At 56.1% G+C, this 27,099-nt stretch overlaps 2 protein-coding genes across 8 annotated transcripts in view; one reads left to right on the top strand and one right to left on the bottom strand.

Moving 5' to 3' along the window:
• Positions 1-23,930, top strand: RAB35 (RAB35, member RAS oncogene family). 2 transcript variants are annotated; one of them, XM_033220409.1, is made up of 6 exons: positions 1-244; positions 9,511-9,561; positions 14,321-14,444; positions 19,878-20,002; positions 20,100-20,224; positions 21,646-23,930. In XM_033220409.1, the coding sequence occupies exons 1-6, from the start codon at positions 193-195 to the stop codon at positions 21,772-21,774; spliced, it is 606 nt and encodes a 201-aa protein (XP_033076300.1). In that variant the 5' UTR covers positions 1-192; the 3' UTR covers positions 21,775-23,930. The 2 variants fall into 2 exon arrangements, with proteins under 2 accessions (XP_033076300.1, XP_033076301.1); XM_033220410.1 differs by lacking the exon at positions 20,100-20,224 and having other exon boundaries at positions 21,646-21,749.
• Positions 23,931-24,527: 597 nt separating this feature from the next.
• Positions 24,528-27,099, bottom strand: part of BICDL1 (BICD family like cargo adaptor 1) — a 114,016-nt gene continuing 111,444 nt past the window's right edge. For all 6 annotated transcript variants that reach the window (XR_004439547.1, XR_004439546.1, XM_033220406.1 and 3 more), the window contains one exon: positions 24,528-26,012. Coding sequence is in view for 4 of the 6 variants with exons in the window: in XM_033220406.1 (XP_033076297.1) it covers positions 25,851-26,012 (162 nt within the window). In the remaining 2 variants the exon portion in view is untranslated. The remainder of the gene's footprint in view (positions 26,013-27,099) is intronic.

A 27,099-nucleotide genomic window follows, 5' to 3' on the forward strand; every position in this document is an offset into this window, starting at 1 on the left:
AAGGAGGGAGGTGGTGGTAGCAGCGGCGGCTGCTGAGGAGGAGGAGGAGGGGGAGCGGAGGGAGGTGTTTCTGTCAGTTCCGGCTGTTTGTTCGGGAAGTGGATCCGCCGCTGCCGGAGCAGCCCGGAGGGAGCTGCGGATCGCGAGGCCAGTACCGACCCCGCCCGCCCGCGCGCACCGCCCCCGCCCGCCATGGCCCGGGACTACGACCACCTCTTCAAGCTGCTCATCATCGGCGACAGCGGTGAGGGCCGCAGCGGCCGGAGGCGGCGCGGGCCCTGCCGGGCGCGGCCCGCGGGGGCCTCGGGGTGGCGGGCGGGCGGGGAGGTGCCCGCCCGCGCGGGGTGGGCGGGCGGGGCAGCCCGGCGGTCTGGGCCCCAAGGGTGCGCCGAGGGGCTCCGGGCAGCGCCGAGGGGAGGTTGGGGCGGAGGGGCGGAGGGGCCGAGCGCGCCGGGTCCAGTCATCGCGCCTGCCCGTGCCTCACGTGTGACCTTGGTCAAGTCGCGCGATCGCTGGAGTTGGAGAGACCTGGGTTCGAGTCTCAGGACTACCACCTGCCGCGCGCTGACCTTGGGCAAGTTGCTTCGCCGTCCTGAGCCTCAGTTCCCTCATCTGAGAAGTGGGGACGTGCCTTGCTGGGTGGTGTGAGGATTCGATGGGATAAAGTAGGAAAAGTGCTTAGCGCCCTACTCGGTAAAGTAAGCTCTAAGTAAATGTTCACAATTGTCATTATCATCAGTATCCTTTGTAAGCGTCAGTTTCTTCCCGTCTAAAATGAGGACGTTCTCAGAACCTGCCTCATGGGATTGCCGTGAGTTTTAAATGAGGTAAGTCGGATAAAGGGCTTTGCACAGGGCCTGGCACATTCCCGCTGAATTATCATATCTCTGCATGGTTCAGTTTCCTCATCTGCAAAATGGAATGATAGTTGGATCTGCCTTATGGAGTTGAGGTATTAAGTGAGATTGTGCAGTGTGGCGCACAGCTCCTGGCACATAGTGAGTTGTCTCTGTTTGCTGTTACACTACTATATACAGAGGGGTCCTGGGGATGGAACAGCCAAAATTATAAAAGTGCTTTGGACACACACATACACACACACACTCACACACTGCTTGAGGGCTCCTAGCCCTGATCACTGCTCTAGCTCCAGTGCCTAGAACAGTGCCTGGCACCCAGTAAGTGCTTAAGACATATTTGCAGAATGAATGAATGAATATTAAGTGTGCTTTGAAAAGGTAGACTGGTTACTGGGAAAATATGGAGGGTTTTAGAGCTGTTTGGAGTGTGGCAGGTGAGCAGGTTTATGGAGTGACCAAGAGGTCAGGGAGGCAGGCCCCAGAAGGTTTATGGGAAAGAAGCTGAGATGCTGGGGTTATACGATGTTCATGAAAGAGTCGTGGGAGCATGCTCAGTTTGTAGACCAGACCTGAGCTGAGGGTGGGGAGGATGTCTTGTGATTGGAAGCAGAGGCCAGGCTCATGGTAGAGCCCATGGACTGTTAAGGAAAGGGGATCAAATCAAGTGAGCAGTGAGACTTGGGATGTAGGAGTGTTGGATAGCAATGTCAGAGCAGGGTCAGGGAAGTGGGTGGTTTTGGCCTCACTTGCAAAGCTGGATGGAGATGTGGTTGGTGGTTTGGATCAGGTGAAGGATGACTGAGGTTTCCGTGGTTGCTGGAGGAGGGGAGAGGTAAGGGGGAAAGTTGGGGGCTAACCAGGGAGATAGAAGATTAACTGAGGTTGGGGAAAGAGGTAGAAAGGTGGAGGACTGATTGGTTATGGTTTGAATGAAAGGAAACCAGGCAAACTGTGGAATGTTCTCTTGGAGATGGCCTTTGGCATTCTTCAGGGTCTTGAGGCTTCTTCCTTTACATGATTTCCTTACAGCCCTGGCCTGGGTTCTGAGGGACTGGCACTGGGGCCATTTCTGTCTTTTTGGAGTGACAGTCAGCCCGCCGTGGTCAGGAGCCTTTATCCCTCTGCAAGACGTCTTGGACCTCTGCGTTGATACCCAACTGTGAAAAGCCTAAACTCAGCAGGAAGATGCAGCTTTTTGGCTCTTCTCCTCTATAAAGCCCAGGGGATGGGTCTGGCCCGCTTTCTCACAGTACTTTTTTTGTGAGGAATGGATTTTTCTCTCCAAAGTCAGGTGTGGGAGAAGACTCCTTGGGTCAAGACTGATGTGGTCTAGCTCCTAGGTCAGCCATGTAGCGTAGGTTGTGCAGTGGAGATAGACACTGTGCTCTTTGATTTCTCCCGACATTGAGATACTCAAAGCTGGGAGATGGTAGCCATGGAAGTCCAGACTAAGGTTTGGCAGCTGAGCACAGAGACTGACATCACACACTCCTGAACTGGGCTCCTTCTGTGAATGCCTCCTTAAGATATATCGAACGATTTCACAGACGCTTATTCTCACCCGCGGCCTGTGTGGTTTGTCAAATAAGGAAACTAAGGCTTAAGGCCCAGCATGGTGGTTCACACCTGTAATCCCAGCACTTTGGGAGGCTGAGGCCGGCGGATCACCTGAAGTCAGGAGTTTGAGACCAACTTGGGCAACATGATGAAACCTCGTCTCTACCAAAAATACAAAAGTAGTGGGGCATGGTGGAATGTGCCTGTAATCCCAGCTACTTGGGAGACTGAGGCGGGAGAGTCACTTGAACCTGGTAGACGGAAGTTGCAGTGAACCAAGATCGTACCATTGTACTCCAGCCTGGGCGACAAAAATGAAACTCTCTCTTTAAAAAAAGGAAACTGAGGCTCAGAGGAGGTGACTTACTTGCCCCAAATCACACAACTCAGCAGGGGCAAAGCTGGGAGCTACTGCACCTCAGTGCTAATACATGTGCGAGCAGCTTGTGTCAGGGCTGGCAAACAATAGGCCCTCCATGAATGCTGGTTTCTTCATAAATCTAGAGTTCTGCCCACTCTGCACATTGTGGGTGCTTCTGCAATGGATTCCCTCGACCTCTGCATCCCTTCATTATGCCGGAGGTTCTGTATTTTCTTTACTTTTCTTTTTTTTTTTGAGACGGAGTCTCGCTTTGTCACCCAGGCTAGAGTACAGTGGTGCGACCTCACTGCCGGCTGTGCCTCCTGGGTTCACACTGTTCTCCTGCCTCAGCCTCCCGAGTAGCTGGGTCTACAGGCGCCCGCCACCACGCCCAGCTAAATTCTTGTGTTTAGTAGAGACCGGGTTTCATCGTGTTAGCCAGGATAGTCTCGATCTCCTGACCTCGTGATCCGCCTGCCTCAGCCTCCCAAAGTGCTGGGATTACAGACGTGAGCCACTGCGCCCGGCCAGTTCTGTATTTTCTATACTTTGCCTTACACTCTGTGACACTGGCTTTGATTTGTAACAGCATTTCGTCTGCATCCCTCAGGCCAGCCATCCTCATTAGGAGATGGAGTTAGCCCTTCACTTGACAGATGAGTAAACTGAGGCTCAGAGAGAGGGTGTGACTTGTGTGAGGTTATACAGTGAGGTAGTTGCTGAGGCAGGATTAAAATTGAGAACATGGCTGGGGACAGTAGCTCATCCCAGTGCTTTGGGAGGATGAGGTGGGAGGAACTCTTGAACTCAAGACCATAGTGAGAGCAACATAGTGATAGTGAGACCCCATCTTTTTTTTTTTGAGACGGAGTCTCGCTCTGTGGCCCAGGCTGGAGTGCAGTGGCGGGATCTCAGCTCACTACAAGCTCTGCCTCCCGGGTTTACGCCATTCTCCTGCCTCAGCCTCCCGAGTAGCTGGGACTACAGGTGCCCGCCACCTCGCCCGGCTAGTTTTTTTGTATTTTTTAGTAGAGACGGGGTTTCACCGTGTTAGCCAGGATGGTCTCGATCTCCTGACCTCGTGATCTGCCCGTCTCGGCCTCCCAAAGTGCTGGGATTACAGGCTTGAGCCACCGTGCCCGGCATGAGACCCCATCTCTTAAAAAAAAAAAAAAAAATCAGTTGGGCATGGTGGTGCATGTCTATAGTCCCAGCTACATGGGAGGCTGAGACAGGAAGATTGTTTTAACCCAGGAGTTCAAAGTTACAGGGAGTTAGGATCACACAGCTGCACTCCAGCCTGGGTGACAGAGTGAGACACTGTCTCAAAAAAAAAAAAAAAAAAAAGTCCAGGCACCGTGGTTCACACCTGTAATCCCAGCACTTTTTTTTTTTTTTCTTTTTTGAGTCGGAGTCTCGCTCTGTGGCCCAGGCTGGAGTGCAGTGGCCGGGTCTCAGCTCACTGCAAGCTCCGCCTCCCGGGTTTACGCCATTCTCCTGCCTCAGCCTCCCGAGTAGCTGGGACTACAGGCGCCCGCCCCCTTGCCTGGCTAGTTTTTTGTATTTTTTAGCAGAGACGGGGTTTCACCGGGTTAGCCAGGATGGTCTCAATCTCCTGACCTTGTGATCCACCCGTCTCGGCCTCCCAAAGTGCTGGGATTACAGGCTTGAGCCACCGCGCCCGGCCTATCCCAGCACTTTGGGAGGCCAACGTGGAGGATCGCTTGAGGCCAGGAGTCTGAGACCAGCCTGGGCAACACAGGGAGGCCTTATCTCAACAAAAAATAAGAAAATTAGCAGGGCATGGTGATGCACGCCTGTGGTCTCAGCTACTTGGGAGGCTGAGGTGGGAGGATCTCTTGAGTCTGGGAGGTTGAGACTGCAGTGAGCTGTGATCATGCTGCTGCACTTTAGCCTGAGCAACAGAGCAAGTCCCTGTTTCAAAAAAAATAAAGAACACTTCACTGAAAGGTCTAGGGCTCTTCAAGAGGTGGAACTGAAGCCGACAGGAGTGAGGGGCCAGAACCCATGCAGGAGCAGGGGGAAGGGAAGACGTGTGTGTGGCTTGCGTGGTGGGGACCAGACAGCAGCCAGGGGTAAAAGACTGGGCGCAGTGGCTCGCTTCTGTAATCCCAGCACTTTGGGAGGCCGAGGCAGGCAGATTACTTGAGGTCAGGAGCTCGAGACCAGCTTGGCCAACGTGGTGAAACCCTGTCTCTACTAACAATACAAAAAATTAGCTGGGCGTGATGGCGGGTGCGTGGAATCCCAGCTACTCGGGAGGCTGAGGCAGGAGAATCGCTTGAATCTGGGAGGTAGAGGTTGCAGCCAAGATCGCGCCACTGCACTCCAGCCTGGGCGACAGAGTGAGACTCCATCTCAAAAAAAAAAGAAAGAAAAAGAAAAAGAATGACAGGCTGGACTGGTTGGGGTCACACTGATGTGGCCCTTGGGTAGTCTCGTGGTGGCTATGGTGAAGGTTGACAGGTGCCCTCTGCCTCTGCCCTGACACTGGTGGTGTGGGGTAATGGCTGCAGCTTGTATTTCTGAGAAAGCCTCTTTCAGGAATATTTAGGAGGTAGCATTTCTTGGGATGGGTTTCTGTTCCTCTCAAAGGGAGAGCAGTGTGAGAGGTTGATGTCAGGTCCAAAGCAGCAGATAATGTGGTGATGGTTGTGGTCTTTCTGCAGCCTAGTGGCTTTTTTTTTTTGAGATGGAGTCTGGCTCTGTTGCCCATACTGGAGTGCAGTGGCATGATCTCAGTTCCCTGACACCTCCTCCTCCTGGATTCAAGCAGTTCTCCTGCGTCAGCCTCCCGAGTAGCTGGGATTACAGGCGTGCGCCACCACACCTGGCTAATTTTTGTATTTTTAGTAGTGATGGAGTTTCATCATATTAGTCAGGCTGGTCTGGAACTCCTGACCTCGTGATCTGCCTGCCTCGGCCTCCCAATTTTTTTTCTTTTTTTTTTTGAGACAGAGTCTCACTCTGACACCAGTCTGGAGTGCAGTGGCGCTATCTCGGCTCACTGCAACCTCCGCCTCCTGGGTTCAAGCAATTCTCCTGCCTCAGCCTCCCGAGTAGCTGGGACTACAGGTGCATGCCACCACGCCCGGCTAATTTTTGTATTATTAGTAGAGATGGGGTGTTCACCATGTTGGCCAGGATGGTCTCGATCTCTTGACCTCGTGATCGGCCCACCTCGGCCTCCCAAAGTGCTGGGATTACAGGCGTGAGCCACTGCACCTGGCCAGCCTGGTGGCTTTTAACTGCCCTGCTGAGACACCTGGGGACAGCGTGTGGGGACCTGGAGAGGCCAAGCTGGAGGGGATACTGCTGTGTCATTGCAGAGAGAGCTGTTTTAGACATGGGATTTGGGTAAAGCTTGGATGAAGAAAAGGATTCTGCTGCCCTGCAGAAGTTTGGAAACCCCTGCTTAGGCGCCTGCTGTGTTGCAGTGGTAGCGCTAGATAGCAGAGCTATCAGTGTGGCGGGCGTTTGTTTAGGCAGAAGTTCATTAAGCAGTGTTTGGTTGGCACCTCCTAAGTGCTGGGCCTGGCTCACAGCACTGTGAATGCACAGGGCGGGTGAGGAGAGGGCTCTGTCCTAGAGAAACTCTCAGATTCAAGCTTTTAGCTGAGTAAGCTGGACCCAGAAGGCTCCAGGAGGAAGCAGAGGAGGCGGCGAGGCCAGTGGGGTGCTGGTGTTGGGCACAGTGCCGTGAAGGACCCAGCCGGGGACTCGGGCTCTCCTTGGGCTCAGCAGGAAGCCTCATGGCGGAGCAAGGAGGAAGTGGCCCTGAGCATGAGTGCTGCAGGCCCGGGGCTGAGCAGCGTCTGCCTGCCCAGGAGAGCCTCACCCTGGCCTGTCTTTAGGAAAGTAAGACTCAGGCTTACTCAGTGAAACAAGTTCTTCTGGGCATCTCGGGGCAGCTCCCTCACCAGGAGAAGCTCCCAGAAAGGGATCTTTAGAGGATTTCCCAGAGAGGACGCTGGGGTTAGGCTTAGGGAAATACAGCTGCAACAGTGGTTTGCCACTTTGATTACTTGGCAGAGTGGGGGTGGAGGCAGTGCCCTTCTTGAGAATCTATTAAAAGTTGTGGGGCCAAATGCAGTGGCTCAGGCCTGTTGGCCCAGCACCTTGGGAGGCGGAAGCAGGCAGATTGCTTGAGGCCAGGAGTTTGAGACCAGCCTGGGCAACGTAGTGAGAGGCCATCTCTACAAAAAGTTTTTAAAAAGTTTGTTGCGTGTGGTGGCGCATGCCTGTAGTCCTAGGTACTTGGGGATTTCAAGGTTAGAGTGAATTATGATCACACAACTGCACTCCAGCCTGAGAAACAGAGTAAGACCCTGTCTCTCAAAGAAAAAAAAAAAAAAAAAATGCTGTGGGCTTCTCCCACGAATAGACACCTCGGCTCAAATCTGCACTTTGTGTCAGGGGGGTTCATAGCTGTTATGGCATTTTCATTAAAAATCTAATAGGAGGCCGGGCGTGGTGGCTCAAGCCTGTAATCTCAGCACTTTGGGAGGCCGAGACGGGCGGATCACGAGGTCAGGAGATCGAGACCATCCTGGCTAACACGGTGAAACCCCGTCTCTACTAAAAATACAAAAAAACTAGCCGGGCGAGGTGGCGGGCGCCTGTAGTCCCAGCTACTCCGGAGGCTGAGGCAGGAGAATGGCGTAAACCCGGGAGGCGGAGCTTGCAGTGAGCTGACATCCGGCCACTGCACTCCAGACCGGCGACAGAGCAAGACTCCGTCTCAAAAAAAAAAAAAAAAAAAAAAAAAAAAAAATCTAACAGGAGTGAGATGTAGGAGCCCCCGCAGGTCATTTTCCCCCCTCCTGAATCAGATGCAAGGCTCCCAGCAGTGTGTGCTGGGAGGAGTGTTACTACTCTGGAGGAATCTGGCCTGGATGCGGATCTCAGCTTTCCGGCTGCTTGCAGAGGCACTTAGGCTGGCCACTCTGGGCCTGGGCTTCCTCATCTCAAGAGATGTGGCCAGAATTATCACCAAAGAGGCATCCAAGGGCTCACCACACACACAGCCCGATGCCTGTGAATTCTCTGTGGTCAGTTAACCTGGCTGGCCTCAGGGGTATTGAAGATTGGGAACAGGATAGGAGGACACGGAACAGGTGCACTTGGCAGGCTGAAAGCACTGTGAGTTGAAGTCAAGGGGAGAGGTCTGGGCACCATGGCTCATGCCTGTAATCCCAGCACTTCAGGAGGCCCAGGCGAGAGGGTTGCTTGAGGCCAGAAGTTTGAGACCAACTTGGGCAACATAGCAAGACCTCGTCTCTACAAAAGTTAAAAAAAAAATAAGCCTGGGCAACATAGCAAGACTCTGCCCCTACTAAAAATAAAAAAAATTAGCTGGGCATGGTGGTGTGCACATGTGGTCCCAGCTACTCGGGAGGCTGAGGCTGGAGGATCACTTGAGCCTAGGAGTTGGAGGCTGCACGGAGACATGATTGCACCATCGCACTCCAGCCTGAGTGACTGAATGAAACCCCATTTCTTTACAAAAAAAAGTGGGGGAGGCCAGATGTGTATCTGTTTGTGCTCTAAGTAGCCAGGAGCTGCTGTGGCTGGTGCATGGTCTGAGCACATGTGGGCTGCTGCGCTGATGGATATAAGGCAGACCCTCCACTCCACCAGCTCTCACCCCAGCCCTGGCGGTGGGGACATCAGCCAGAAAGATGGTGGCCATTAAGTTCTAGCTATGTGGGCCTTGGTTTCCTCACCTGCAAGCTAGCCCTGATGATCTCAAGGGTGCTTTCATGCTCCACAGCTCTGCATTTTGGGCGGCTCCCTAACTGATGTGCCGTAACATGCTGTGCACTTTTCTAGGGACTGTGTTGTAGACGGACTTGGGGGCTGTTTCGTGTGGTTGACCTTCATTCTGCTTTGTCGTCTGGCATCTCCCTTTGGGCCAGCCCTCAGCCCAGGACCTGGGCACCAGTCCCTTTCTCATTTCTCCCTCAGGGGATTTGGGAACAGCTTGTCTTACACAAGGACGAAGGAAAAGGTCAGGGATCCAGTGGAAGAGATGTTCTTGGTGTGCGGCCGCTCAGGGAGGTGGAAAGAGCATTGAGAAGTGAGCTGGGTCCCACTAAGCTTCTTAAGAATTGGTACTGAGGTCTCTACTAAAAAATACAAAAAACTAGCCGGGCGAGGTGGCGGGCGCCTGTAGTCCCAGCTACTCGGGAGGCTGAGGCAGGAGAATGACGTATACCCGGGAGGCGGAGCTTGCAGTGAGCTGAGATCCGGCCACTGCACTCCAGCCTGGGCGACAGAGCAAGACTCTATCTCAAAATAAAAAAGGCCGGGCGCGGTGGCTCAAGCCTGTAATCCCAGCACTTTGGGAGGCCGAGACGGGCGGATCACGAGGTCAGGAGATTGAGACCATCCTAGCTAACACGGTGAAACCCCGTCTCTACTAAAAATACAAAAAAACTAGCCGGGCGAGGTGGCGGGCGCCTGTAGTCCCAGCTACTCGGGAGGCTGAGGCAGGAGAATGGCGTAAACCCGGGAGGCGGAGCTTGCAGTGAGCTGAGATCTGGCCACTGCACTCCAGTCCGGGCGACAGAGCGAGACTCCGCCTCAAAAAAAAAAAAAAAAAAAAAAAAATAAGAATTGGTACTGAGGCATCCTCTCCCGGAAGAAGGGCCGGGGCTGGAGGGAGGGGACCCACCTGCCCCCCTCATCACAGTGCTTTCTCTCTTGCAGGTGTGGGCAAGAGTAGTTTACTGTTGCGTTTTGCAGACAACACTTTCTCAGGTGAGTCCTCCCCTGCAGTGCTGCTGGGGTGTCGTTTTTGTTTGTTTGTTGACATCCCCTCCCTGGCACTGGAACACAGTTGCCTCTGCCTAATGTTGGGAACTGTCTCATTCTGGTTGCCAGAGGAGGGAAGAAGATGGAGGGGCTTAGGACCTTGCGGCACTTCCGTCAGAAGCCTCTGTGGTCTGTCGAATGCACCTGCTCACCAAAACCCTTTGGCTGGGCCATGATTTTCCCACCCAGGGTCCAAACAGGAAGATTCCCATAACAGCATCTATGGTGCCACCCAGGATACAGTCCCTGCTCCTGCCCCCTGTGCCTCCCTGGCAGCCTGTGGTCAGCGTGTGTCTTTCCGATTTCTGTCTGCGCTCCACATGTAGCCTTTGTGGCTCATTCGAGTGTGGTGGGGCTTTCTGTGCTTCGATGCACCACATGGTGCACTGACGCTGCTCTTACTTCGTGCCTGGCTTCTGGTTGTGTTTTCAGCGATGGTTAGCTACTTGGGATATAGGCGATACTTATTCTTTTTTTTTTTTTTTTCTGAGATGGAGTCACGCTCTGTCACCCAGGCTGGAGTGCAATGGTGCGATTTCAGCTCACTGCAACCTCCGCCTCCTGGGTTCGAACAGTTCTCCTGTCTCAGCCTCCCGAGTAGTTGGGACTACAGGTGCCCGCCACCATGCCTGGCTAATTTTTGTATTTTTAATAGAGATGGGATTTCACCATGTTGGTCAGGCTGGTCTCGAATGCCTGACCTCAGGTGATCCACCCACCTCGGCCTCCCAAAGTGCTGGGATTACAGGCGTGAGCCACTGCGCCTGGCTGATATTTATTGTGCACTTCTGTAGAAGTGGGGTTACTGGCTTACAGGGTGTATGCACTGAGAATTTTCACAGGTACTGCCAAACTGCTTTTCAAAGAAGCTGAAGTCATTTAATCCACAGTCCCACCGAAGGGTGGAAAGTGCCCCTTGTCAACCCTGATCAATGCTGGATCTTAGTAGCTGTCTTCATTCTTGCTGAGCTGATAGGCAAAAAGGGCTAACTTGTTTATATTTGTATTTCCCGAATCACTGGTAAGATTGAACACATTTTTGTTTGTGAAATATATCAGGTTCAGCTGGGCGCGGTGGCTCACGCCTGTAATCCCAGCACTTTGGGAGGCCGAGGCGGGTGGATCATGAGGTCAGGAGTTCGAGACCAGCCTGACCAACATGGTGAAACCCCATCTCTACTAAAAATACAAAAATTAGCTGGGCGTGGTGGTGCAGGCCTGTAATCATAGCGACTCGGGAGGCTGAGGCAGGGGAGTTGCTTGAACCTGGGAGGGGGAGGTTGCAGTGAGCTGAGATTGTGCCACTGCACTCCAACCTGAGTGACAGAGGGAGACTCCATCTCAAAAAACAAACAAAAAAATCAGGTTCATTACAGATGAACCTTTGGGTGGAGTTGGCATCTCTGATTATCTTGTGGAGAATTCCCTCTGATATGGCTGGGCTGCCTTTAGAAAGTGATTCCATTGGCCGGGCGCGGTGGCTCACGCCTATAATCCCAGCACTTTGGGAGCCTGAGCCGGGTGGATCACGAGGTCAGGAGATTGAGACCATCCTGGCCAATATGGTGAAACTCTGTCTTTACTAAAAATAAAAAAAGAAAAATTAGCCGGGCGTGGTGGTGCGTGCCTGTAGTCCCAGCTGCTCGGGAGGCTGAGGCAGGAGAATCTCTTGAACCAGGGAGTCGGAGGTTGCAGTGAGCCGAGATCGTGTCACAGCATTCCAGCCTGGCGACAGAGCGAGACTCCGTATAAAAAAAAAAAAGAAAAAAAAAAAAAAAGTGATTCCATAGCTGTCTGTCTTGGTGGAGAAGTGGGTTTTGCCGCCTTTGTTTCCTTGATACCGGCCCTGCAGTCTCACTGTTGGTGCGGTGTTGGAAGGAGATGGCTTCTCTGTGTGACCTTGAGCCAGTTCATGTGTAAAGTAGAAATCATAATGGGCCTTTCCCCATGGGGTTGTTATAGGATTACCTGAGATAGTACAGGTTGCAGTGCCTTGGACTAAGTGTTCAATAAATACCAGCTATTTGTTGCAACTGGCTGTTAACCTTCTGTTCAAGAATGATAGCTGATTAACAGCCTCTAATTGTGTTGAAAAATGTTCATTTTCCTCCGTAATGGCCCCCTCCCTCCCCATCCCAATCAGCGTTCAATGCTTGGACTACTCATTGTTGCAATCTCTTCCCATCTTTCCATTTCTACTACCAGCATCTCAGTTTACCGTTGGTTCTACCTGGAAGCATTACGGCAACCCCTACCCACCCTGAATAGCTCATGTGTGTGTCTGGCAGGGTCTTTTCTCTGTTTAAAAACTTCAGTGGCCCCTCTTACCTGCACAGAGTTTACAGTAAAATTTCTTCACTTGGACACTGTTGACTCTTTGGGCACTGTGATTTTTTTTTGAGACGGAGTCTGGCTCTGTTGCCCAGGCTAGAGTACAGTGGCGTGATCTCGGCTCACTGCAAGCTCCGCCTCCCAGGTTGACGCCATTCTCCTGCCTCAGCCTCCCGAGTAGCTGGGACTATAGGCGCCTGCCACCACGCCTGGCTAATTTTTTGTATTTTTAGTAGAGACGGGGTTTCACCGTGTTAGCCAGGATGGTCTCGATCTCCTGACCTCGTGATCCGCCTGCCTCGGCCTCCCAAAGTGCTCGGATTACAGGCGTGAGCCACCGCACCCGGCCTGGGCCCTGTGATTTTTGTTGTGGGGCTATCCTGCGTGTTGAAGGATATTGAGCAGCATCCTTGGCCTCCACCCACTAAATGCCAGCAACACTTCCCCTCCTCCTGCTATGACAACTAAAAATGCCTCCAAACATTGCTGAGTGTCCTTTGGAGGGACAGTCATTCCGGCTGAGAACCACTGAGGACCACTGTGCTCGTAGTCTGTTTTCAGTTCACCTTTCTGGCTTCCTCCTACCCCCTGGTCATTCTTTTGTTCTTTGGCTTGCTGGTTCGTTAGCCACCAGCTGTTTCTGGAGAGCCTAACTGTGCTAGGCGGTGGGCCGCACTCCTTGGCGTTCCCCTGGCTGGAAGAGCCCGGGTGCCAGCTGGTTTTCTGAATGTGTTCTGGTTGCATGTTGTCCTCAGCTATTTGCTTTTGAGTGGGATGTGGTTCCCCCACCTAATCTCAGCCTTTGAAGTCTTACCTGTTCCTTTTTTTTTTTTTTTTTTTTTTTTTTTTTTTTTGAGACGGAGTCTCGCTCTGCCGCCCAGGCTGGAGTGCTGTGGCCGGATCTCAGCTCGCTGCAAGCTCCGCCTCCTGGGTTTAAGCCATTCTCCTGCCTCAGCCTCCCGAGTTGCTGGGACTACAGGCGCCCATCACTGCGCCCGGCTTGTTTTTTTGTATTTTTTAGTAGAGACGGGGTTTCACCATGTTAACCAGGATGGTCTCGATCTCCTGACCTCGTGATCCGCCCGTCTCGGCCTCCCAAAGTGCTGGGATTACAGGCTTGAGCCACCGCGCCCGGCCACCTGTTCCTTTAAGCTAGGCCCAGATGTGACGTCCTCCCTGAAGCCTGCCTTGTTCCCCACCCCACCTTGGAATTTGACCTTTCCTACGCCCTTGCCACATTTCACATAATTGTGTGTGTGTGTGTGTGTGTGTCTCCTGCACTGTTACAGTGTAAGCCCCAAATGGAGTGATAAGCTGTGCTCTTCCTAGTGTCAGGCTTTGGAAGACTGGACTGGACAATTACACCAGCTAGAAATTCTCCTCAAATCCATCTTTCAGACCAGGCGCAGTGGCTTGTGCCTGTAATCCCAGCACTTTGAGAGGCTGAGACAGGTGGATCACTTGAGGTCAGGAGTTCGAGACCAGCCTGGGCAACATGGTGAAACCCCACCTCTACTAAAAATACAAAAATTAGCTGGGCGTGGTGGCGTGTGCCTGTAACCCCAGCTACTCGGCAGGCTGAGGTGGGAGGATCATCAGACCCTGGGGAGGGCTAAGGGTGCAATCCCACTTCACTCCAGCCTGGGTGACAGAATGAGATGCTGTCCCCACCCCCCAAAAAAAACCATGTTTCCCACAGATGCTGCAAGAGAGCCATTTAAAATGCAGGAGCTCATGCCCCTGATCAAAACCGTTTGGTGCCTCCCCAGCACACATGAGAGAAAGTCCATGTTCTTGGAAGTGGCACACCGGTCCAAGATCTGGCCTCGCCACGTTCTGCCTGCCTTGGGCCGTGGGCTTGCGCTTACGTGACCACCCCCCACCCACGGCTGTTTTTGCTACTATCTCCCCTGCCTAGAGCAGTGGTTTTCGGACTGCAGCTCATGACCTATTTGTGTGTTTTGAAGTGAATTTTGAGGGCCCTAAAATTTTTTTGAATTGAAAAGAAAAACCCAGAGTGCCCGTAGTTCTACCATTCTCAGACACAGCTGGTGTGTCCCCACCTAGCCACTCTAAAGGAGCCTGTCCCGCTCCCACCAGTCCCATCCCATGTTATTTCCTATGTGTCACTATTCACTCTTGGAAATTGTCCCTTTTGTTTGTTTCCTTGCATCCTGTCTCCCTCCTTCACTTGTGTGTGGAGGGACCTTGTGAACAAGGATGTTCAGGGCTGTGTCCCTGGGACCTAGAATGTGCCAGGCACATGTAATGAGTCGGGAGAGTGGGGGAGCCTGGGGGTGCATTGTGTGCAGTGTGGGGCTCGGGGCCTGGGAGGATACCTCGTCGGGCCTGGTTAACTGCCCTGTGTGTGCAGGCAGCTACATCACCACGATCGGAGTGGATTTCAAGATCCGGACCGTGGAGATCAATGGGGAGAAGGTGAAGCTGCAGATCTGGGACACAGCGGGGCAGGAGCGCTTCCGCACCATCACCTCCACGTGAGTCCGCCCGCCCAGTCCCACCCAACCCGCGCCACTGACGTGTGCCCGCCCCCTCCCACCCAACACGTATCACTGACCTGTGCCCGCCCACTCCCACCCCACCCGCGCCACTGACCTGTGCCCGCCCACTCCCACCCCACCCGCGCCACTGACCTGTGCCCGCCCACTCCCACCCAACCTGCATCACTGACCTGTGCCCGCCCCCTCCCACCCAACCGCATCACTGACCAGTGCCCGACCCCTCCCACCCAACCCACGCCACTGACCTGTGCCCGCCCCCTCCCACCAAACCCGCGCCACTCCCACCCAACCCACGCCACTGACCTGTGCCTGCCCACTCCTACCCAACCTGCACCACTGACCTGTGGCCGCCCACTCCCACTCAACCCGCGCCACTGACCTGTGCCCGCCCACTCCACCCCACCCGCGCCACTGACCTGTGCCCGCCCCCTCCCACCCAACCTGCATCACTGACCTGTGCCCGCCCACTCCCACCCCACCCGCACCACTGACCTGTGCCCGCCCACTCCCACCCCACCCGCGCCACTGACCTGTGCCCGCCCACTCCACCCCACCCGCGCCACTGACCTGTGCCCGCCCACTCCCATCCAACCCGCATCACTGACCCACTGGTCAGTGCCCGCCCCCTCCCACCCAACCCACGCCAGACCTGTGCCCGCCCCCTCCCACCGAACCCGTGCCACTCCCACCCAACCCACGCCACTGACCTGTGCCTGCCCACTCCCACCCAACCTGCACCACTGACCTGTGGCCGCCCACTCCCACTCAACCCGCACCACTGACCTGTGCCCGCCCCCTCCCACCCAATCCAGATCACTGACCTGTGGACACGGTTGAGTGACTGGTGCCTGCATGGTGGAAATGTCACTGAGGGTCCCTGAGGCTGTCGGGAAGTCAGCCTGTTGTTGGCTGTAGTAGATGGCGTTTGGTTGCGCCCTTCCCGGTCCTGAAGGTGTGAGGGGAATGCTGTAGGGGGAGTCGCTGAGCACCCTGGCTGGAGTCTGGCCGGATGGCCGGACAGTGGCCATGTTCTGTCTCCTTGGAGAGTCAGCTGACCCTCCAGCCCACTGCGCCGTCACCTTACAGAGGGAGCAGAATAGCGTTTGCCTCACTAGGGGGTTGCAAAGTGCCCTGCCCGCCCAGGACTTAGTCACTGACAGTTCCTCTTGGTAGGTGTCAGTTATGGCAGCTGGAGTTGGCCTGTGCAGGCTCCCGTCACCCACCCTGATGGCTTGGAGGTGATGCTGTCCAGAGAGGAACACTGGTGCATGTCAGCAGGCCCTCCCTCCCCTTGAAGCTGTTCCTGGGAAATCCGGCCACCCACCAGTTGCCCGCTGTTGTGGCTAAGCTACAGGCCAGGGGAAGCTGGGCTCCAGCGCAGACCGGCAGTGTCCTTCGGAGCAGCTCCTGGTTATTGGGTTGTTAGTGGAGCAGGTTTTGGGAAAGAGCGGGGTCTGAAGGGACCGATTTGGAGCTGTTGGACTGTGTGTCCTTAGGCAAGTTGCCGAAGCTCTCTGCGCTCATTTCCTGGAGGGACTGCCTCTGGGACTGGCTTCCATGTGGAGGGTGCCGGGTGCCCTGCCGCAGCCGTCAGCGTGTGTGGCCGGGGTTTGGTGTCTGGCAGCTCTGTGTGCTTGGTGCTGCTGTCATCCCATTTGACAGAGGGTGCCCTGGAGGGGTCCCTCCCAGTGGTCGAGCCTGTGCTCCACACAGTAGCCTGTGAAGAGTGAGGGGTGGCTGTCTGGCTCCACAGACACCTCCTCGGCTCTCTCGAGCAGCTCCTCTGGAAGTGACCTCAGGAAGGTGAATGAGGAAGTCCCGGCCAGCGGTCCCCTCCCTCCCCACAGCATGAAAGCTGGGTACTCCCCAGGCTGGCTGCCCACCCTGTACCCCTCGGCATCTCCCGAGGGTGGGAAGTGTGGGGTGCAGCACCCCCATGGGTGGCTGGGAGTGTGGGGGAGAGCAGGGCTGCTGGAGGAGGGACAGGTGCACTGGGCAAGCAGCTCCTGGGGCTGGAGTCAAGGCGGAGGGCTTGTCACTGGGGTCACCCTATGCTGAGCGCATTTGTGCTGCGGCCCATGATGCCCCGAATCCCTGGGAGCTCCCAGTCCTGGGGTCGCCCGGGCGTGGTGCTGTGTGTTGACTATTGATGAGTCCGGTGGGCGAGGGCTCTGTGGCCTGCCTGTCTTGGCAGCTGCCAGTGAGAACCTGCAGAGGACGCTGGGGCAGGGCTGGCATCAGTGCTTTGGGCAGCGCAGACCCAGGCGAGACAAGCCCTCATGCTCTGGCCAGGGCTGGTCTGGGTGCCGACCTCTCGCATCCTTGCTCTGGGTTGGGCCTGTCGCTAGGATTTCAGCTGCTTCATTTCGGTTAATCCCGGTACAGAGACCTGTGACTATCTCCATTTTATGGACAGGAAAACAGGCCCAGGGAGGAAGAAGCCTCCTAACTCGGGGGGCGGGGGTTGGGGGCACTCAGGGTTGGCCCTGAGGCTGCCGAGGCTCTGCACCAGCTGGGCAGGTGGTACCCCTGCTTTCCCGCCCCATCCTGTGCCCTCAAACCAGGTGGAGGTCAGGGCAGCAGAGGTTTGGAGGCCCGTGGCCATGAGGAATGAACCCCTGGGCAGGGCAGGGGGGCCTGGGGGGTCCGAGGCTCTTTCAGCAGGAGGAGCCACAGCCCCTCCCTGCCACTACGCAGTCAGCTGCTTTCCAGGCTGGGCAGGGCGCGAAGAGGGTGAACTGGTTCCTCCATCTGTGGGGAGGCGGGGAGGAGTCACTCGGCTTCTTGGGAGCAACATGGGTTTTTCCCAGGGGTCTTGGGAAGGGGCAGCCTGTGGGCAGCTGCTGGGCCCCAGATGAAGTCCCACCTGTCTGGGGAAGCAGAGAGGTAGCTCCATCTTGGAGTCCCGCTCGGGCCCTCATGAGGCAGGAGGCCCAGCAGGGCGCACTGAGGGGCCTGTGGAAGTCTCGACGCCCTTTAATGGTCACTGGCAAAGAAGGAAGGAGTTTTGGGGAGATGAGGAGTTTTCAGGAATGGGGCAGTCAGGATGCAGTAGCGTGACTTTTTCCAATGCAGGGCATTCAAAGAGAAACCGAAACCGCATCCTGTTAGCCTGGCGAGAAAGAGCCCTGTGGTCACCCCCTCTTGAGTTCTTGCTCTCAGAAGCTGAGGTTTGCCGGCCCTGAGAGGTGCGGGTGGGGTGGAGGTGAGGGGAGAAGTGACAGGGAAGGCAAGGCCCTGGCATTGGGCCTGGGAGTCAGCCCTGAGCGCCAGGACTTCCAGCTGGCCGCCGCACTCAGCCTTACGTCCTCGCTGGTCACATGGCCAACCTGAGGTCTGCTGGATCAGGTGGCTGCGGAGATTAATAAGGTCATGGATCCCAAGCCCCCAGCTCTGTGCCTGGCCTAGAGCAGAGTCCCCATGAGTGAAGGCGATTCCTGGTGGCCATGGGAAGCCTCGGTGCTCTGGTTCCTCCTAGCCAGAGCTCTGAGCCCGACTTCATCCCCAGACAAATTCTCTGCTTTTACTAAGGCCCCTGTCCTGGGCCCCAGATGAGGTGGAGGCGCCCAGGGAGCCGCGGGGACTCTCTGCCGGGGCCATGGTTGTAGGCGTTTCTTGGCATCTCTGATCATCTTCAGCAAAGGAGAGTCTGCAGAGCCATCCACTCCTTGCGCTTCCTCTGCTGAGGGGACAGTCGCCTGTTCCTGTGGCTCTGGCGCGCCCTCACTCTGGAAGGCGTCTGACACGCCGTGCTGTGTGCTGACCCGGCGCTCTCAGCAGCAGCTGCCAAGGCCAGAGCTAGTTCTTGGGCTCAGTGCCAAGACAGCTACCCCAAAGCCAAGGAGCGATGCTGCCCTGGAAGCAAAACTGTGGGCACAATGAAGCCCTGGGAAGAGATCCCAGCGGTCGTGTTGAGGGTGGAGCAAGGATGGGGCAGGGGCAGGGGCAGGGGCAGGTTGGGCTTTGCCCCAGGCCTGGGCATGAGCTCCTCCAGCTCCACAGCCTCAGGGAAGATGCTCAGGGCTGCCCCCAAGCTGCCTCTGGGTTTCCTTCCACCACCTCTGTCTGGGACCACAGATTGTCCTTGCAGGCATATTGATGATGCTGAAGAACTGATACCGACTGTTTACTGCTCCCCGCCCTTGGGGGAATGCTTAGCTCCTTTCTCCCTCGTGACCGCCCCAGCTAAGGACCAGCCACCTGCGCGCCGTAATTGTTGAAGCTGCGAGGTGTGGCAGGGTGAATGCAGGCGCCCTCTAGCCTTTCAGAGATGGAGCCAGGGGTGGGCTTTTGTCCTTGGATCAGGCCTCAGATGTGAAGCATTGGCTGGAGAGCTGATGGGCAGGAGGACAGGAGCGGAGCCGCAGCCACCAGCCTGGCCACCTCATTCTTGCTCAGCCTGTGCTGACTTGGGCTGTTCCTGAACTGGGGCTTGGGCTGGCCCCATGAACCTCATGGGGGTGGAGGTAATTAGGGCTGGGGCAGGTGGCAGCCAGAAGGCCTGGAGGAAGCAGCCTGTCCACTCATGGTTTGTCTGTGTGGTGTCCTGAGGAGCCCTGGGGTGGAGGTCCCTGTGGCTTTGGGGAGAGGGGACAGAGGGACAGCTCTGGCTGATTGCACAGTGCGGGGCGGGGCTGCTGCCTGGCCTCTGGCTCTGTGACAGCTCTGGGGAAGTGGAGGGGTGGAGGCTGTGGTCCCCTCCTCCCCCGGGGATTGATGTCCTCCTGCGCCCTTGGGATGAATGGGGCCCTGGGGTCTGGAGAGGAGAATTGGGCGTCCCCTTCCTTCTGGTCCTCCTGGCTAACCCTGGGCTCTGCATGTTTGGGTGATGGCTTTGCTGGACACCTCTCCCTAGCCATCCCTGGATGCTTGTGTGGCTTCCACGCTTTTCCTGCCACCTGCACAGATGAGCCAAGAGTAGCAGGAAGGGAGGGGCCTACCTGCCCCAGGGGAGGGACACAGACTTTGCCAGGGCGTCATGATGGTGTGGCTTCTTGGAAAGGCGTTCCTCTAAAACAGGTTTGAGGAGAAAAGATTTTTTTTGAATGTTCAAAGACCGTGATAACATGATGTCAAATACAAAAACTGCCTGAGTTCCCAAAATAAAGCAAGAACTTCAAAGATGTTTCAAGCCCGTAGCAGACTCTCAGCAGCACGAGGGGACTCCTCAGACCTGCTCTGCTGCCCAGGGGCTGGTCCTCCCGCCCTCCTGGTGCTCCAGGGAGGCAGGGGGAGCTAGTGCTGCCGCAGTGGCCCCTCCTGCTGGCCTGGCGTGGCTTGGGCGTCTGCCAAGGCCGAGTGAGAGTCCCTCACCTTTTCCGGTCACTGCCCTAACGGGGGCAGGCGGGTTCTGGCAAGGAGGCGACTCCTGCCGGGGTTGACATGCTGCTGCACACTCTGGCCCTGCAGGTATTACCGGGGGACCCACGGGGTCATTGTGGTTTACGACGTCACCAGTGCCGAGTCATTCGTCAACGTCAAGCGGTGGCTTCACGAAATCAACCAGAACTGTGATGATGTGTGCCGAATATTAGGTGAGGCTGCACCCAGGGCCGGGGTGAGGGTGGGGTGGGGGAGAGGGGCAGCCGGCTCCGCCCCTCAGGGCTGCACTGACTCTGCCTTGCTTTGAAGTGGGTAATAAGAATGACGACCCTGAGCGGAAGGTGGTGGAGACGGAAGACGCCTACAAATTTGCCGGGCAGATGGGCATCCAGTTGTTTGAGACCAGCGCCAAGGAGAATGTCAACGTGGAAGAGGTGAGGCCCTGGGCCACTGGCTCTGCCACACACCTGCGACTGTCTTCTCCCTGCTGCCGACCTGCTTGAGGCATCTAAATGACCGACAGAAAATGTCATAGAAACTGCCATTTATTGAGTGCCTACTGTGTGCCAGGCCCTTTAACGATCTTAGTTGATAGCACAACAGTCCTCTGAGGTAGGTACAATTATTCCCACATTTCAAATAGGGAAACTGAGGCTCCAAGTGTTGAAGTCACTCAAGGACCACCACCCAGCTAGTCAGAGACTGAGTGAGCCTCTGTCCCACAGCAGAGGCAAGCACAGCCTCCACTCCAGTCCTCTGCCTCGTCGGCCACCGTGTGGTGTGTGGAGCCCGGAGGCCTGTGGGAAGTTGAGGATCCCACTGCTTCAGGGCAAATGGACCACACAGTGGCAGGGAGCACAGGCTCCTTTGTAAGTCAGGCCGGTGTCCTGATGCTGGCCTATCCACCTGGCCCTGTGGGCAAGGCTGGTATGACCTTGGGCGGTGACTTCACTCATGCCATGAGGTGGCGTGGAGCGGGCAGACCGCGGGTCACCTATGTCCATGAACAGCAGGAGCACTTTCATCTGTCGTGTCATAAGACTCCAGCTGGGCCAGGCGTGGTGGTGCACGCCTGTAGTCCCAGTACTTTGGGAGGCCTAGGTGGGTGGATCACGAGGTCAGGAGATCAAGGCCATCCTGGCTAACACAGTGAAACCCCGTGTCTACTAAAAATACAAAAAAATTAGCCGGGCATCTGTAGTCCCAGCTACTCGGGAGGCTGAGGCAGAAGAATGGTGTGAACCAGGGAGGCGGAGTTTGCAGTGAGCCAAGATTGCGCTATTGCACTCCAGCCTGGGCGACAGAGCGAGACTCTGTCTCAAAAAAAAAAAAAAAGATTCCAGCTGAAGGAAAGGGGTTGGTCTCTCTATATAAAAGAAGGACTGGAAAACCCCTGTGAGTCTGACTTCCCCAAGTCCACACAGCTCACGGGCCTCTGATGGTGTTCCTTTTTTCAGACTTACTGATTTGTTGAGTCAGTGTCCTAACTGCCATCCAGGTTGGGGTACAGTGATGTGTTCACAGCCCACTGTAGTCTTGATCTCCTGGGCTCAAGTGATCTTCCACCTCAGCCTCTCAAGTAGCTGGGACTACAGTGTGCACCACCACTCCCGGCTAATTTTTGTATTTTTTTGTAGAGGTGGGGTTTTAGCAATGCTGTTCCTTTTTGATCTTTAAATAAAATAATTCACCACCTCCTTCTGGAATAGGCTTTGGAGACATACATGCCAAAAATTCCAGGTAGAAAGACCCAGGTAGAAACAGCTGGCCCCGGAAGGCGGGGAGGCGGCCGTGCAGGCCAGCAGGGGCCTCCTGGCCAGGTCTGAGGCTGGCCCTTCCCCTCTCCTCTCCACAGATGTTCAACTGCATCACGGAGCTGGTCCTCCGAGCAAAGAAAGACAACCTGGCAAAACAGCAGCAGCAACAACAGAACGATGTGGTGAAGCTCACGAAGAATAGTAAACGAAAGAAACGCTGCTGCTAAGGGCGCCCAGTCCACTGCAGAGACTGCACTGCGCTCCCTCCCCCAGCCCGAGGCCCGTGGAGGTTCCTCGGGGGACAGTCTCAGTTTCGTGCCGTTATTTAAAGAATTCTCTCCATGTTTTTGTATCGGGAGGTGCCATCGGCACTTCCTCCCCCGCCCTCCTCGAGTGCCAAGAAGGTGTTGGACCAGCCCGCCCTTCCCTATTGGTGCCCCCTTCTCCCCGGCCAAGGCGCCTGGACCTGGCGAGGACGCTGCCCGCCGAGCGGACTGATTCGCACAGTCTGTACATAGTGTATATTGCTCTATCCGGCCGCACACCACGTCCTGCTCTGGCTTTTGCCTCCTTGGTGCCAGCCCTGCTGCAACGGACTCTTCCCCGCGCCCCTCCCCAGCCCATCTTACTGCAAGCAGCGTCCTGTGGAGACGGTGTCACGTTCTAGCTGCGTCTTCGGCCAGCCTGTGCCAGTGGAGTGGGCTCCACGTTGCTCATTCTCTCCGACAGGCTGTCAGCTTCTGTCCCCGGCACGCAGGGTCTTGCCCCTTCTCCGGGGCCTGCGCCAGCTCCCTGCCCTCCTTGTTCTGTGCCCACAGCCATTCTGGGAGCTGGGGAACCCGGTCTCGACGCAGGCCCTGCAGTTCCACAGAGGTGGCCAGTGTTGCCCTTTGGCCAGCAGATTTCTTGTCCTGCCTTCTAGATGCCTCTGAGCTCCAAACCCAGGGGAGCCATGGCTTCTCATTTCCATCAACAGTTTTCAGTTCCAACAGAAAGGTCGGGGTAGGTTCATGCAGAGATGGGGCTGGCAGAGGGGCTATGGGAGCATTATTTTAACGGATCAAGAAAATGAAGCCAAATCAAGTGAATTAAATTCCTCACAATTACTTTCTCTCCCTGAGGTTTGATTGGCACAGCAGCAAAAGTTGAGGCCACCCCACTTTGTGTCCACTGTTTTTAGAAAAAAATGAATGGCTTCCTGCCATTGTGGGGCTGGGCTCTTTGGCTTTTCTTGGTGGGAACGGAGAAGGGGCCTCCCACCCTTGTCCGAGTTGCCTCCCACTGGAGGTCAGGAGTCTATGCTGCAGCCTCAGGCACCTGTGGGGAGTGCATGCCTGGGGCCTCTGGGCTGGGACTGTGGACAGGCCTTGGTCACTGTCCTAACCTTTGTCAGGACAAAGGTAGCAAGAGGATTTCCTGGTGGGTGGGAAGGAATGGCTGGGGCGGCCAGTTTTGACACGCCCCAGTCCCCTGGAGAAAAACCAGGGTCGATCATCTGCGCTTGATGACTGCTCCCCTGCCCCCAGCCCCCAGCCCAGACACCTCATTCCCCTCCCACTACAGGGATCAAGTGACCTGGGAAGAACTGAGTTCAACACCAGGATGTGTTTCCTTAGATTTCCTTTCCTAGGCGATTTCCAGGGAGAGCCCTGATTGGACAATCACATCACAGATCACACTGCAGTTTCCGTGTTAGCACTGTGGATGGATTTTTTAATCAATAAAAACGGGGTTTCTTCTCACCCGTCTCTCCACTTGCCCAAACTGCCAAAGGCCGGTGGTTCTGGGACAGGCCTTCGCTTTGGAGCCACAGGATGGGGTGGGGGAGCCCCGTGGGCCTGGGAAGGAAGGTGCTGTGGAGGGGGCTGCAGGGCTGACCAGCAGGCAGCCTCATCTGGTCGGTGGGGGCGGCAGGAGCAGAAGCAGGGTCTCTCTCTGTCCTTGGGACTGTCCTGGTTCTGTGAGGATGCACGGTGCTTGGGGCTCCTGTGCCGTTGGGTGGGGAGCATGCTGGCCTCTGAGCGATCAGGTGAGGCCAGCAAGGGTGTGCTTGCAAATTCACGCAATAAGGCGGGGGGGGGCTCCCTGGGAGCTTCCAGCCCAGGCTAGAAGCCCCCATGGCTTCTGGCAGCTGGACATCAGCCCCAGGTGTTGGGGTGATTTTGGTCATGACAGTGTGCCTGTCCCACTGTTACACGCATGAATGGGGGTTATGGGGTGGGGGTGGGGACTCAGGGCTGGACCGATGTCCTAGTGGACCTGATGTGAAATTCCTGTCAAACAAACACCACTTTAAAATGGTTTGCTAGGAGTATTTCTGTATTGAAAGTTTCTAATTATGCTTTTTAAAAAAATACTAAAAATAAAGGTTCAAGCTGCCAAATTTTCTTCCAGGATCTGTTTGCTCTCCCTCCTGCGATGTGCTGAGTGGGCATGGCTTCTTCCCACTCACTGTGTCCAGCTCGTCCCTGTTCTTGGCCTAAGCCTTGCACAGGAGCCTGTCGAGGCCCTGGGACGCTTCCAGAAGCCAGGTCCATTTTCTCCATGAACAGGTGGTCCAGGGTTGCGTTTCCCCCTAGTGGGACTGGGAGCACATGTGGTAAGATGCCAGGGGAAGCTCCATGTTTCTCCTCCACATGGCCGGAAGGATGCAGGGGAAGCCTCTGCCTGGAGTGGTTTCTTTCTGGCTTGAAGTTTCTGCGAAGCTTTAGGGCCCTGCTGACCTGGGAAGCAGCGCTGGCAGGCCTGCCTTGCGGATGGCACGCTGCAGCACTGGCAGGGGGCAGTGCCAGGCGGGAGGGGCAGGGCAGGATGCCCTTCCTGGCCAAATCCCTTGGTTAAGTACCAGCACCTGCGGTGGCCGAGGTGCAGGGGAACCACTCTTGCTACCTCTCCAGCAGCAGCCAGTGGTGAGTCTGATGTGTCAGTGGCATTCAGACCAAACCCGCCCCCGCAAATACCCAGAGAGCGAGGCAGAAAGCTCTGTAGAAATTCGTTTTATTCTTATTCGGACTATTTTCAAAAGAAGCAGTGGTGTGCTGTTTTTCTAAAAATATGCCTTTATAATTTTTATATATGTATATTATAAAATCCATACATGTATTTACATGATTGCTACATACAAAATTACAGCACTGTGGTATGTACACATCTACTGGTACATTCTTGCCGCGCATCCCTGCTGTGCTTTCCCCATGTGAGGGAGGGAGACTGAATCAGTTGTGAGCAGCTGAGGGCTGGCCCGCCGAGGAGCCTCTGAGTTGGGGCCTGGGTGGAGGAGGTGGGGCGGCTGCAGAGGCAGGAGCAGCAGCTGCTACAGGTTTCTCCTGCAGGCCAGCAGGCATCTGGAGGCTTCCAGCAGCTTCCCCGTCTCCTCCACCCTGTGGTGCCTGTGCTGTCCTCAAGGTGGGGTGGCTGACCAGACCCCTCTGGTGCCATTCTGTGGCCTGGGCTTGTTTGGCTGGGCCAAAAAGATACGTATGTGAGGAGTGGAGGAGGGAACTGTGGGAGGAGGAGACCCCATCCAGCCCCAGCCCTGAGCCAGGGGAAAGGGCTGGATGGCTAAAGCCTGCAGATGACTGGTGACAACATTCCGCCTGGCCCGGCCCTGCTAAGGGGCAGAGACTGGAGGCTGGGAGGGACAGCAGTGGCGACCGGGGGACAGGACCTTCTTCCTCCCTGGGGCTCGGGTGGCCTCAGCTGAGCTTGGGTAAGCGCCAACTCTTAGACCTTGCGGCCAGAGGCTTGGCCTCCTGCCAGCCGAGGTGCATGCACGCAGGGGAGGGGCTGCCATCTCCCCTTCGACCCTGGGCCAGGGGCTGGGGAAGGAATGGAGGCTTAGGCCTGGCCCACTGCCCCAACAGGACTAGGTCCCCGGGGCTCGGGCCTCCTGAGGCATGCAGAGAACGGCCTCCATTCCTTCTGTTCCCCATTTGCTAAAATCGAGGAGGCAGCAGTGCCTGGGGGTGGGCTGCGATCTGTTAGGAGTGAGCTGCAAAGCCCAACACCAAGGGGCCCCTCTGGGAGGTGGCCTAACCCTGCTCAAGCAGGGGATTCTGGAGAAGCCCAGGCGTGGGCTTGGCCAGGTGGTGGGCCGAGGGAAGCCTTCAGTGGCCGAGGCAGGCCCTCACCTCTAGGTCTCCATTCTCACCAATGAAAGGGAGCAGGCCCTCCCAGACCCATGGGGCCCCAGCATGAGGGGTAGGGCAGCTGCTGAGGTGCGAGCTGCAGGGGAGGCCTCGCCAGCACTGCCTTTCCAGCTGCCTCCAGTCCACCCATCTTTGGTGGCCTCACTCCTCCCAACTTAAATTTTCCTGAAGAATGAGAAGAGTCGTTTGCCTTCAGCGATGCTGGGCTCATCCCCCCGCCCAGCGCTGTGGCCCCTGCAGAGGGCAGCAGCCGGCTGGCTCCGTTCCTTCAGGTGGGTGTCCATCAGCTGCCGGTCAATGACCCTGTGCATGTCATCCTGCAGAGGGGAGGGGACAGTGGCCAGGACTGAGTAGCTGCTCTCACCTAGCCCTGGGGGTGGACAGGGAGGCGGCAACGTCAGACAGATGAGAGATGAGGATGTGATGAGAGGCTGCAGCTAGGACTGCCCTGACCAAGAAAGCAGTGAGCGTGGGCAAGACACCAGGCACACGCAGGAGCCGCATGGCACCTCCAGCCTCCTCAGGCTCGGGCTGGGGTCTCCTCAACAGTGTTACCCTGCTGGCCTGCCTTGGTCCTCAGCTGATGGCTTGGGTGGTCTGTCCCTGCCGTCTTCACACTAGCACTCCACCTGCTCTGACCAGGCCTCACAGCTCTTGCCTCCCATGTCCTGTGGGCCTGGCTGGTGCCTCCGGTATGGCTTGCCACTCCCAGCCCCAGCAGGCCCTAGGGCCACCTCGGCTTACCAGCTGCCCAGCCAGTGGCCTGGCCTCGGGGGTTCCTTCTGCCTTCTCCAGTCATTCCAGCCTGAGTTGCTGATGCCCAGGCACCAACAGCAGCCCCATGTGGCAAGGATGCCCTGGGTGCTGCCCTAGACCCCAGTGCTGAGGCTCCCATCTGCGTCAGAGGCCAGGAGCCACACAGTCTTCAGGGGCTGTCCCGCACCAAATCAGGCCCATTTCTTCAGCCTCCTCACTGGGGCGGGGCCGTCCCCAACTCGAATTCGTTCATGTGGCCCAGAAAATGGCCCCCCACAGCCCGCCCAGCCATGTTTTACAGAGCAGCAGCCTCTCCCATAGAGGAGCCTGCAGACACGGCAGCTTCACTCTGGTGGCTAGACTCTGACCCTGGGTAAGACTCCATTTGACAAAAGAGTTCTGCCACTAAAAAAGTTTGAAAACTCCTGCTTTAGAAATATGAGCAGCTGGCCAGGCGCAGTGACTCACGCCTGTAATCCCAGCACTTTGAGAGGCCGAGGCGGGTGGATCACGAGGTCAGGAGATTGAGACCATCCTGGCTAACATGGTGAAACCCCATCTCTACTAAAAATGCAAAAAATTAGCCGGGCGAGGTGGCGGGCGCCTGTAGTCCCAGCTACTCAGAAGGCTGAGGCAGGAGAATGGCGT

Source organism: Trachypithecus francoisi, unplaced genomic scaffold (genome assembly GCF_009764315.1).
Source record: "Trachypithecus francoisi isolate TF-2019V2 unplaced genomic scaffold, Tfra_2.0 Lachesis_group11, whole genome shotgun sequence".
Classification (NCBI taxonomy): Eukaryota; Metazoa; Chordata; class Mammalia; order Primates; family Cercopithecidae; genus Trachypithecus; species Trachypithecus francoisi.